Genomic DNA, 12,706 nt, shown 5'->3' on the forward strand with positions numbered 1-12,706 from the left:
GAAGTATGAAAACAACCCATAGTTTATCAATGAGAATCCTATGGGCCTGAAAAGTTAAGCATCAGAAAGCTACACAGTCCAGGGCACCTGGGTGGCTCAGTGGGTTAAGCCTCTGCCTTCAGCTCAGGTCATGATCTCAGGGTCCTGGGATCGAGGCCCGCATCAGGCTCTCTACTCAGCGGGAAGCCTGCTTCCCCCCCTCTCTCTGCCTGCCTCTCTGCCTACTTGTGATATCTGTCAAATAAATAAATAAAATCTTAAAAAAAGAAAAGAAAAGAAAGCTACATAGTGCTACAAGCAGAATAAGGACCTGGGTGTTTTGTTAATGTTTTTAATTTTGGTACTGAAAGAGGACTTCAACTTCCTCCATTTTTTTTTTTTTTTTAGATCTTATTTATTTGAGAGAGACGCAGAGAGAGCGTGTGCAAGCAGGGAGGAGAGGGAGAGGCCCCTGCTGACTTGGGGCTTGATCCCAGGACCCTGGGATCATGACCTGAGCCCAAGGCAGCAGCTTAACGGACTGAGCCACCCAGGGGCCCCAGACCTAGGTTTCCTAGTTCTGTGTATCTTTCCATTATAGAGCCTTTTTGGTACATTAAGAACCACTGCTCAAAACAGTCTAAGCAAGTCTTGAAATGCAACTACCCTAATTTAAATCACCCTACTCATTCAATGCTCCTGAATCATTTGTAAAGCTTTCTGAAACTAGGGATGGCCAGATCACAACTGCGTTAGAAACTCTGGAGTAAGGCCTCGGCCTTCGCATGTTGAGAAAGTTCCAATGGTGATTCTTAATCCCAGCAAAGACTGAGAACCCCTAATTTAATCCATCAAGCATTATCTGCTAAATGTCTTCTCTGTCCCTTGCAATGTGTTCTTGCTTTCAAGGCTCTTAGAGGAGACAAGATTTACTTACATAACTCAATTACAGAAGAAAATAAGACTGTGTATAATGAAGTGCTGAATTAGCTAAACGAACACAAATTAAGTGTTAAAGTCAGAGAAACTAGGACAGTAGCTCGGGCTTGAGAGATCAGCGATTTTTGGAGACAGAATAGCCGACAGGTCCTTTATGATAAACAAGGGCAACAGCTTTCGGACAGTGTGCTCAGCAAGAGTCCTTAAGGGTCCCGTGGAAGTGTCTTCAGGGCCACGACTGGGAAGAGGGAGGGTGCTTCTCCCTGCCCGACGGCTGTTTCAGTCACAATAAGCATCTGCCTAAAATTCATTTTAAAAAGAACTCAAAAAAACTCCAATGACTTTTAAAAGTGTGAAAACTCTTTCACTTACAAATATGAAGAAAAGGGAAAAAAAATACCAGTGAAGTAACGTGTCTGGAAGTCACAAAGCTGATTAGTGACCTAGATAGAACCAGGTCTCTCAACCCAGACGTCTACCACACCACACAGACACTCTGCAGGGCCCGTGCGCGCAGAGCTGCTCACAGAGCACCCAGGTGCCGGCGTGACCGGAGCAGCAGGTTTACTTCTTCTTCTTTTTTAAGATTTTATTTATTTATTTATTTATTTATCTGAAAGAGAGAGAGAGAGAACAAGCAGTTGGGGGGGGGGGGGCGGGGAGAGGTAGGCAGAGGGTGAGGGAGAAGCAGCCTCCCCTGACGTGGGGCTCATCCTGGGATCAGGACCTGATCAAAACCTGAGCCGGAGGCAGACGCTAAACCGACTGGGCCACCCAGAAGCCCTGGTGCGTTTCCTTTCAAGCTGGGACGGGGCTGTGGAGCAGGATGGGGAGGGGCTGGGGAGGGAGGATGAGAAAGAGCCCAGACAAGCATCAGAGTAAAATACTGCCACCCTCCCTGAACAGCTCTTCGGCACCAAATTTTAGGTAGATTTTTTTTTAAAAAACTGAAACCTGCCACAGAAACAGTGTTTTGTGGTGGGCCTGTCTAAGGGGACTTCCTGGGTGGAACTGTTGAGTCACGCTCTGTAAGGAAGTAGCCGAAGACAGGAATGGACAGGCATGGACGGGGCTAGACAACAGACACCTCGAGAGTTCACGTTCGCTGCAAGGGCAGCGCCTCCGCTGGTCAAACCCGCCGCAGGCCCCGGGCAGTGTCCTCCTCTCCCGAGGCGCGGCCGCTCACGGAGCCCGACCACCCGCAGGAAGGGCCCACAGAATTGTTCTGAAGCTGAAGCTTCTCCTTCTCTACAGCAGCACAAGTAATAAAATTGCTGATTTTACCCGTGCGCTCCTGTAAGAAAATCTATGACAGTATTTTAAAATGCTTCTGCCATCAGTTTGTGACTCCCCACAGCATCGCTCTGGCACTGGGGTTGTCACCATCCTGCTGTCGGGGAAACCAGCACAGAGTCAGTGGCAAAGTCGGAACGAGAGGTCTGGAATTTACGAGGCTCAGACTCCGTGCTCAGTCGGAGTGGCCTAAGCACAGATCTCCATCCTAATATGTGTATGTTTATCACACACAGAGTTCAGCAGAATGGTTTTGACCGTCACAATGAATCTGTAACCTAATACTGTCCACCCAATCATGTCTCAAATAACATTTCCAAAACTGAATTCACTGCCCATTCTCCAAATGGCTCCCTCTTCCCACCTCCCCACTTCTGTTTATTTGGCACTGCTCTTGGTAATCTTAAGCTCAAAACCTTAGCATCCCCCTTGACTCTAATTGGCTGCTAAACACTTAAAATTAAGGGCTTTGATCATGGCCAGTCCAGAACAACCAAAAAAACCTCAATGGCTCCCTACTGCGCAGCAGCAGAAATCCAGACTCCCACACCACCAACGCCGAGCCCTCAGAGCTCTCCCGGACGCACGGAGTCCCAAACCAGCTCCCACCACTCCGCACCACACAGACTCAGCAGTAAATGACCTGCAAGTCCTGCTGTTCCCTAAACACTTCGTACTTACCGAGCACATGACCTTGTGAAAGGTACTTAATCTATGCTTTATTTTACTCAACTATAAAATGGGCATAATAATACTTGCCTGAAAGGACCAACTGAGGTAATGAAAATGAGAGCTGCTATAAACTTTAAAGTACTATAAAAATACAGACATTATCATTATGTCATGGTGATGGTAATTTCGTTTTATTTACACCTGACTTGCTCCAGAAAGGATATAAAGGCAGCCCACATGAAACACAAAATAACAAGCATTTAAAGATGGAAGCAATAAAAGAAATGTAAAACAAAAGTTAACGACACAAAGTGGAACTGGGAATGAGGAGGCTAAGAAAAATGCATTCCAGAATTACCCATCTCACCCTTCAGGTTAATAACTTGGTCTAAACACTGTAGTTGATTAAAAGGAAACTATGTCACTTAGATAATCCACTGTGCAGAAGACTAAAAACAAAACCACTGCTCAGAAATAAAACAGTTCCTCATATAAAGACCTGGCAAGAATTTCTTCCCACGGTCCTTATTCTGTGTGATCACCTGGACACATCCTCAACATATTTATCGTGGATTCTCTATTTTATAATATCATTATTTGACTGAAAGCCTGTCAAGGTCAGGTAACTGTCCTGTTTGTACCTCTAACAGTGCTGAAAGCAATTTTTAAATACTGGTTTCCACAGATGGTCTCTGCTTCCTATTTCCAACCATCTTGCACACCACCATATTACTCCTAAAAAATCACTTCTATCACAGGATTCCTTACTCCTACAACCTCCAAAGGCCTCCCTGCACATAGAACAAATGCCTCATTCTTCATCTACGATCCTGTTTCCCCAGCAATGCGCTTCCTTGTCTTCTCATTCTTCCAAATTCTTTTTGCTTTTCTTAACTCAGCTTTAAGACTCCTCTTCTCCTTCAAGTCTCCTCTGACTGGCAGCAGTGTGGTAGAGGGAGGACTGGGGGTGTGGGGAGGAGGAGCCTAGGAAGTCAGAAGCCTGGTGTTCTGATGCCTAACAGGTAAGACTGTGGGCAAGACACGAACCCGAACCCACGGTGAGAGCACTTCCTCATCTGCAAAGGCTTTAGGACAGATGGTATCTACATTACCTTCCAGCCATAACGGCTCTAGGATGCTCTGGTGCCTACAAATTTGGACACACCCTGATCTCTACTCTGATCATTATTATCTGCTACATATTTTAATATATAATTACACACACTGTTTTTTAACTTTCTCTGCAAAGAAAACATACCAACTCCTCCACAACAGAGTCCTCCATTTCCCTGATTATCCCCAAAGACAACTGGCATAAGACCAGATACATAGCAGATACATGTCGTAAGCAATGAAATAACTGTTTTAAGACTGATTAGAATACACTTTCCTGCTGCAGTATGAATCAGCAAAAAAACAAAAACAACTTTTTTTTCATTAAGCACACCATTAAAATAAGTGTACTAAAACAAGAAAACAGGTGAGTCACTTTTCTCTAAAAAAGTATATTCAGTCCATAAGTTACAAAGCCAGTCAGTACAACTCCATTATTTGAGGTGACCACGTTAAACAAAAAACAAATGTTCATTTCCCAGCCATAAATGCTTATATCTTGTATTGTAAACTTCTACTGCGAAGAGAAAGTTGACTAGTCAAAAAAAAACACAAAAAAAACCACCCATAATTTTTATTTTACTGATTGAACTTTATATACTATTGTTATGATTCCAACATAAAAACCAATGAAGTTACGGAGAATTAGGAAATAAATCATGTGACAAATTAAACTGTACTTGCAATGACTTTCAAGGTTGCAGACTAAGTAAAACTACTAACAGTACTCACACTGAGCTTATTGTAGTTCTTCTCACATTGTCTTTTTTTTTTTTTAATAAATATTATATACCCTTTTCTGGATGAATACCTAGTTTTATGGACAGTACTTTAAAAAAATCTGATAAATCTAAAGGTTTACTGATTCTTCTTTTGTTCATTAATAGTCTTGTCAGCAAATCTAGGCAACAGTGAAAACCTGAGTGTTTGCTTAATTGGAAAACAAAAAACAAGGAAGCTCTATCAGCCATGGAACACATTTGATAACCTATCAAATGCTCAGTAACACCCTCTAGTAAAGACACACCGAACTGTATAAACTACATGCACACCGTGTAAGGAGCTTCTTTAAATCAGAGTACCTGAAACTTAAGATAATTCTCATATTCCAAATTCTAAATATGTGGTAAATGGATCAGAAAGTCACTCATACTATTTTTTCCCCACTGTTATTATTGCTGAAAGAGTTGATAAGGGTTCACAGCTAGTTTAGAACGTAGAAATATTTCAGTACCAAAAAAATAAAGAAAAGAAATATAGGAGGGAGGCTGGAAAGATGGCGGAGTAGATAGAAGCACCCTAAGCTCGCCTCCTTCCGTGGACACAATTGGCTAACACTTACATCAGTGTAAATAACCTAAGAAGAAACGTAACTTCAGTTATTATCTTTATTCACAAAATGTGCAAAAATATTGAGCAAAAGATGGATAAGGAAACTGCTTTTCTCTACAATCTGTAATCATTACTTCTTTCAAGCCCGATCCCCTGCAAAGGATACTTATCTTATTTAAGCAATACAATACAAGAATTAAGCAAAATCCCTGCCCAAAGAGTTTCCTAAAAGAGAGGAGGAAGAGGACGAAAGACTTCATTCAGAAGGGATACAGAAACTCGAGGAAGAGAGATGCATGATAACTAAATCCATACTCTTAACATCGAACACTGATTTCCTTTAAGAAATAAGTAATAAGCATGTCGCCCAAGCATTTAACATTAAAAGAAGAAACAGAAACAAGAACATTAGTGACCTAAAAGGAGCATGTTTTGCCCATGACTTGTTCCGTTCAGGAAACAATTATTAAATAGTTCTAAACATAATCACTTCCATTGGGAAAACACATCCTGCTTAAAATTGTGCTTTCATAGTATTTACTAGTCACAAAAACTGTGTGATTGAACAAATAATGTGTATAAAAGCAAGTTAATGACAGCCATATACGAGTATTTTAAAAGAAAAATAATTTTAATAGTGCTTGAAAGACATATGCAAAGACTAAAGCGGTGGCTTTTCAACATAAAAACAAAACAAAACAACCGTTAATAATAAGACGGCATTCACTACTACGTATTTTTACAGTCTTCCTAAGTACAAAGCAAACACATTTCACTAAAGTGAGTGACCAGTTTTAAAAACTTAAACATACACACAGACACACACAAATAAATCCAAGATCAAATAATTTAGATTCAAGAAACTTCAAATATTTCCTTTTTAATGCAAAATACATATGAAAGATAACATTCAAATTTCTAGTTCTGTCATGTTAGAAGCACTGACCTAAAATATTCAAGGCTCCTTTAAACATCTTTGGTGGCTTGATAAGAGCAATTTAATATTCTGAGCCCTAAACTTATTCCAAAATCCAATAACCAGATGAATAACAGATTAACAATTACTTCAATCTAGGCAGCAATAAAACACGCTTATTTCTTCTCCCTTATGCTGCTTATTGATGCAGAGAATAGAAAATTAAAAATATGGCAGAATAATACTATACAATTCAAACCTGAATAATAGTCACTGTTTGCTTCTCCTTGACTACTGGGATTTTTGACAATGACAAAATGAAAGGAATTCAAAATTAGTTTGGGAAAGATGTTAAAAATTACAGTTAACACCTTGGAAACAGAATGGTCCTTTCAGATATTAAAAACATTTGGTCAGCTGTCACATTAATTTTCAAGATCTAACCTCAAAACTACCACTATAATTAATAGGTGGGGTAAGTTAAGAAGGAAGTGGCAGTGGATCTTCTGAAAACTTTTGAGAAACTGCCTGACAGATGCATAAGGGGTCAGAAAGGTTATAAACTAAAGCTTAACAGTAATCTAAAATTCTGTATCAAGGTTGGAACACTTAGGAATAAGGCACAGCATCCTACGACATTCTCAGAGCATTTGAATAAGTACTTTAAAACAAACTGGTAGTAACTATGATGAAAAAGGTCTAAAAGGAAAGTATTCTGTCAGAAATCACAGGTGGAATCATGACCTCACAACATAACTTTAAAAATCACCAGTCATTCAAAATAAATACACAACCTTATCCAAAAAGAAGTTCGATTTATTTTTTAAAAACTGTTTGCAAAGCACATGCTTTCTTACAAGTATCTACCTTACTGTAAACACTATAATTCCAACCTAAAAGATACAGAGCCTTCATGCTCATCAACTTTGCTTTACTCATTGAAATAGGTTCGAGGGCAAATGATCTCTCCTTTAGCCTGGCAGCTTCTTACTTGAGTTTGGGAGATCACAAAGAACCTCTCTAAAATAGCATTTATATTGATCTCTTCCATGATTATACTTCCTTAAAACCCCTGGTCTCCTTCTGAGAATTTGAAGAAATTAATTTTTACAATAGCATGGAATGCCAACCAAAATATAAGGCCAGTTAACAATACTGATCCTTTCCTCTATTACAAAAATTCAAACGGTGTAATTTTGTTTACAAAATGCAGCATTTTATCATCTTGGATAAAATATCTACAGCCTCGGTAGTGGTTAAATTGCAGCTATAAAGGAAATTGTCCTGAGATAAATGGTTTCCCTATGAGAAGGTTTCACTGCTACACTTCACCCCTGGACAATAAATCAAATTAACTGCACCTTGTCCTCTGTCCAATGACATCATCAGTTTGACCACATCTTGGGAATCGGGTGCAAAAACATATGCTATTTAAGGCATGAAATCATATTACTGCTTCTTGTCCATTCGACCTCATGCTTCAGGTCTCCAAAACAGTCATTCACCTGGACATTCACATGAAAGCTACAGATTTTTTTTTCCTGCTACATTCAGGGCCTGCCTACTGAAGGTGAGAGAGGAAAAATGATGAGAACTGGTCATGTGAAATTGGCTTGCTGTTAGCCCATCAAATCTACAATTTTGTTACAAATTAAACTGAAGACTAATGTCTCCAAAAATATGTACCTAGCAACTGACCATAAAGTGCCTCATAATTTCAAAGGCTTAACACATCAGTGCTAAATAACACTTCTCTGGTACTTTATCAGCAGGGATAAAAAAAAAAAAACCACCAGTGAGAAGCAACACTGTGTTTTTAAGAAACACACTAAAACTGTATAAAATAAAAAGGAAAGAAAACTTTACCAAGGGAAAGACTGAAAAATAGAAATTACTGTTTTTTCTACATAACAAAAGTCAGCCTGACTTTCTCAGACCAACTGTCCTAATTCCACATAAAACATAAAATCAATTTTGACAACTTAAAGATGGGTGGGTGTGCTGGGAGGAGAAGAAGTTCCAAGATCAGGGGAGACACAATGCCTATGTTTATTCTTCTATGTTCTCTCATTTAACTGAGACACAAACACTCAAAGAAAACATAAGCCTGCTTCTGTCTTTAGGGAGTGCTACATTAAAACAAGCAGGCCTTGACAGGGAGGGATAGCACAAAATTAGTATCAGCCCCATTTTAAATCAGAATGAAGAAGCTGAAAGGGAAATGCAGCACTGAGACATTCTGAAACTGCTGTTAATTGGAATTTCTAAAACACTTACTCTACAACTCCTAGGGAGAAGGGGAAAAAAAAAGAGAGAGAGAAAGAAAACCATTGGTTTTACAAATACTGCAGCCCTTTACAAAGCCTGAAAGTGTTTAACTTAGAGGTAGAAGCCAAGGGGCAGGGGAGAACTATCACTAAAGTGATTTTATTTGTATTAAATCAGAATAGGCCCATTTCGTCTCTGAGAATGAGATTTTTTTTTTTCCTTAGGCCTAATATTGCTGCAAACTCCAAGAAAGTCTTTTTAAGAGAAAACAAAACACGACAGAGTTGAAGCCGAGCTAGGAGCTGCTTCAGTGCCGGTGAAGGCCCCAGGAGGGCTGGTCCTGCCCGCGGAGGACGGGTCTGTGCATGGAAGTTGGAGGGGGAAAGTCATTTTGGTTATTAGTAAATAAATCAGGCGGCAGAGAACGAGGCCTAGGCAACTGCTAGAGGAGCCAGGCCTAGCTCCCCCCTGCTCTCCCAGCACAGCCTGGGTTTGATCTCAGAGCCCCGTGGATTGCCAAGGAAAAAAAAAAAAAAGAAGAATCATATCGAACCACAAAAGCACATGGGGCGAATGTAAAATATAAACACGGCGTTGGGCTGTGAGTGGCTGTTATTAAAGGTCTGAATTACTAAACATGAGAGGCGGGGAAAGCCAGGCGGCCATTTCAATAATATAAACCTCCCCGAATTAGACATTATTCAAATGAGCGAGGTTCGGCTCCGCAGAGCGAGCAGGACCCGGCACCCAGCAGGGAAGCAACCCCGCGGCCCCGCGGAGGGGGCCCCCCGCCCCCCGGCCCCCCAGCGGGAGAGGGGCGATCTGGAACGCTCCCAACTCGTCAGGCCGGCTCGGGGGCGGGCGCGGGAGGGCAGCCCTCCACAGCCGAGTTCTCGAGAGGCCTCCGGCGCTGCTGGGGCCTGGGAGCGAGGGCCCCCGGGCCCGTCGGTCGGGGTGCGGGGGCGCGGGACCGGCGGGGGCGCGGGGGCGGGGGCAGATGAAGACCAGACCACGCCAGGGACCTGCCACCAGCTCCCCGGAGAAGGCACGACCCACGAGGGCGCGGGGGCTTCTCCAGGACCTGCGGGCACCGCGGACCGACGGCCCGGAGCACATGCGGCTGCCCCGGAGGGCAACCCCCTCCGACGGGAACTTTCCACGAGGGCCGCCTTTCAGCCCTGTCCGCCGCGGAGGGGGCGAAGCGGACCCCGCGCGGGCTCCCCACCCCCGCCGCTCCCCAGGCCACCTCCCGGCGCCCACGACCGCTCGCCCCTACCCACCTAGAGCGCAGGCCTGGCTCCGGTCAGGCCGCCGCACGGGGGACCAGCGGGGCGCGGCCGAGGTGCCCGGGGCCGTGACCCCCGGGCGCAGCCCCGCTCGGACCCCCGTGCGGCGGCGGGGCGCGGGCGCCGGCAGGACGCTCTCCCCGGGCGCACCCCCAGGCCGCCCCCCCGCCGCTCCCGGGCCCTCTCCCGGGGCGGGCGGGGGGCGGCGGGACGCGCGCGGCTGTCCGGCCGCCGGGGTCCGCTCCGGCCGCGCCGCCTCCCCGGCATTGTGCTCTCCGCCACCTCCATCCCCCTCCACGCCCCCCCCACCCCGCGCCCGCCCGGCCCGGGTCGCCCGCCCGCGCCCCGCCGGCCCACGGCTATGAATATGTAAAATGTCTTTATTGTCCTCTCCCTGTGCCCCGGCCCCGCGGACCCGCTCGGGTTCGGGCACCGCGGCGAGGAGGCGGCGGCGGCCGGCGGAGGAGGAGGGCCGGGGCGGGCGGGCGAGCCGCGGCGGCGGGGTGGGCCGGGGGCAGGAGGAGGGCGGTGGATCGCAGCCCCCTTTGCCCCTTGTCTTTCCCCTCCGCCTGGCCGCTCCGAGCCTCTTTCCCCCTCCGCTCGGCGCCCGGCGGGGGCTCCGTGCTCCCCGGCCCCCCATCTCCCCGCCGTTAATTATAATAATCCTGAGTACTAATAAATTATGCTAAGTCGCGGGGGGGGCAGCGGGAGCCGGGGTTGAGTATGAATATGAATATGTAAAATGCTGTAATGATTACCTGCTGCTGCTGCCGCCGCGGCTGAACTCTCATCTTGACTCGCTGCTCCTCCGTCCGCCATTTTGAATATTTTAACCAAAATCGCCCGGTCGATAAACCCTCCCTCGCTCCGGCTCCCCTCCCCCCTCCCGCCCTCCGTGCCTCCTCCCTCCTCTCCGCCCCCTCCCGCTCCTTCCTCTCCCCGGGCGCGCGCCAGGGGGCGCGCGAGGCCGTCCCCTTGGAGGAGCCCCACCCTTTCGGGCGCTCTGCGCACGCGCCTCTTGGCCGCCGTGGTTCTCCAGTAGCGAAAGCGCCCTCAACCTGCCAGTCACCCCTCCGCTGCATTTTTTTCCCCACTGGGCTCTGCACATGCGCAGCTTTCTCCACGCGCCTGAAACGCAGGCGGCGCATGCGTTACCTCTCCTGGGCTCCTTCTCGAAGCGTAACCTGTGTGGGACGTGGAGCGCTCGTCACTTCTCACAGTCCTCCCTCTCCTCCCGCCTCTCCGCTCTCCTAGCTCTACTCCGCCGGCCCCCAGTGGACAGTGGCATTTTTAAAGGAAGGGCAGGGGACACGGCGGCCGGGAGCGTGGAGGCGCGTGGAGGGCTCGCGGGCGGGCCACCCCCGCGTCCCCTCCGCCGCGCACTTTTTAAGGCTCTGGGCGCTGGAGGGCCGCGCACAACAAAGGAGGGGCCGCTCCCCCGCTAGGTAATTTCCGGCCCGCCGGGCAGGTAGGGGCGGAAGCGCCCGCCGCGGGGAGCCGGCCGGAGGCACCTGCTGAGCGCGGCGCGGGCGTCCCGCTTCAAATTTGAATCCTACCTAGTCCCCGCCCCCAAGTCGGCGAAGCTGGAGACGCGGCCGGGCCACCGCGAGGGGGCGTGTCTCGCGCGGGTCCGGATGAGCCCCGGGGCCTCCCGCTCCGCTCGGCGGTCGCCGCCGTCCCGGAGCCGGCGTTCCGGGCGCCGAGGTCCGGCCCTGCCGCTCCTGCGGGCTTCGCGCCCGGGGGGCCGCCCGCCGGGTCCCCGCCCGAGGGTGCGCGTCCTCCCCCTGTCGCGGGCGGGGGCCGTGTGTGAGCGAAGCCGGCCGGGAACGGGAGCGGAGGACCGGGCAACGCGGCGGAACTCGGGAGCTCGCCCGGAGCTCGGCTCTGCGGCGCTGCCCCGAGCGCACCGGACGGGCGCGCCCGCGGTGGGGGGCTTTGTCGCAGTCCGGTTCTGCGAGTCCCTCGTGGTGCCTCTCCCGGGGCGCGACCCCGCCTGACTACGAAGTCTGGAAAGTCCTAGGCTTTTCCGGGTTTTTTCCTCCCCCTTTGTAAGGCGTGAGAAGAAAAGCGCATCCCGGGAGCGAGGTTGGAGAAGCGCGTCGCGAGGCGCCCGCGTGGCCCAGGGGTAGCGCGGGAGGCGCCGGGCGTCAGGCTCCCTGAGTTCAAGCCCCGCCTCGGGTAGTGCGTAGAGACTGTTTAAATATAATTTTTTAATTAAAAAAAAAATTCAGACCTAATTTGTCTGTTTTTAAGAGAGAACTGAAGTTTCCGCCGAGTGGAATTGCAGATTCTGCGCTGAAGATAAACGGATCTCGAGGAGAGCGGTTACCCCAACGGCTCGCGTTTCGCTCACGGGTCGCGGCCTCTGGGATTCCAGTGCGTGCGAGCCCGGAGCCCGGGGAACCCGGGGTGGGACGGGCGGGTTCGCGGTAATGAAGCCGCAGGGTGCGTGCGGGACTGTTCAAACCAAGTAACTGGGCCACCAGATAATTGTTTCCAGCCACACCATCCAACACAGTTAAGGAAATGCAAATTTCAATCATGTTGCAATTAATCCGGAAATACAACCTAAATCAGATTCACCTGCAGTACCGTGGGGGAAGGTCTCAAAATCATCGAACTATTTGGAACACAGTCAATTACCTACCCCTGCTCTGAGGGCAGGGAATTTGAAATTACCTCCCCTAAGAAAAAGAGCCTAAATAACTACTTGAATTCCTAGCTTCTATTTGATCTTTGTTTAGCTCTTTAGTTTTAATAGTGAATTAATACGAATTTCTGAAAGTAAGTGAAGCTACTGCATGTGCTATTCATTCTTTATCTCCTTTCCATAAAAAAATTTTCATGGAATGAATATTTAAGGAAGGATAGCTCTGTGAGAAAAAAAGTAAGTTTAAAATAGTCTGTA

The 12,706-nt window shown here is 47.6% G+C and overlaps 1 protein-coding gene across 5 annotated transcripts in view; it reads right to left on the reverse strand.

Annotated features, from left to right (window-relative positions):
- POU2F1 (POU class 2 homeobox 1) overlaps positions 1-11,085 on the reverse strand; it is a 172,447-nt gene extending 161,362 nt beyond the window's left edge. For 2 of the 5 annotated variants that reach the window (XM_059147088.1, XM_059147087.1), the window contains exon 1: positions 10,557-10,662. In XM_059147088.1, the coding sequence (XP_059003071.1) occupies positions 10,557-10,617 (61 nt within the window). In that variant the 5' untranslated portion in view covers positions 10,618-10,662. Of the gene's footprint in view, positions 1-9,792; positions 9,954-10,556; positions 10,663-10,953 lie in introns of those variants that run through there. The other 3 variants (XM_059147094.1, XM_059147093.1, XM_059147095.1) reach the window with 3 other exon arrangements.
- Between the last annotated feature and the right edge of the window lie 1,621 nt (positions 11,086-12,706).

The sequence above is a fragment of the Mustela lutreola genome, chromosome 14 (genome assembly GCF_030435805.1).
Source record: "Mustela lutreola isolate mMusLut2 chromosome 14, mMusLut2.pri, whole genome shotgun sequence".
Lineage (NCBI taxonomy): Eukaryota > Metazoa > Chordata > Mammalia > Carnivora > Mustelidae > Mustela > Mustela lutreola.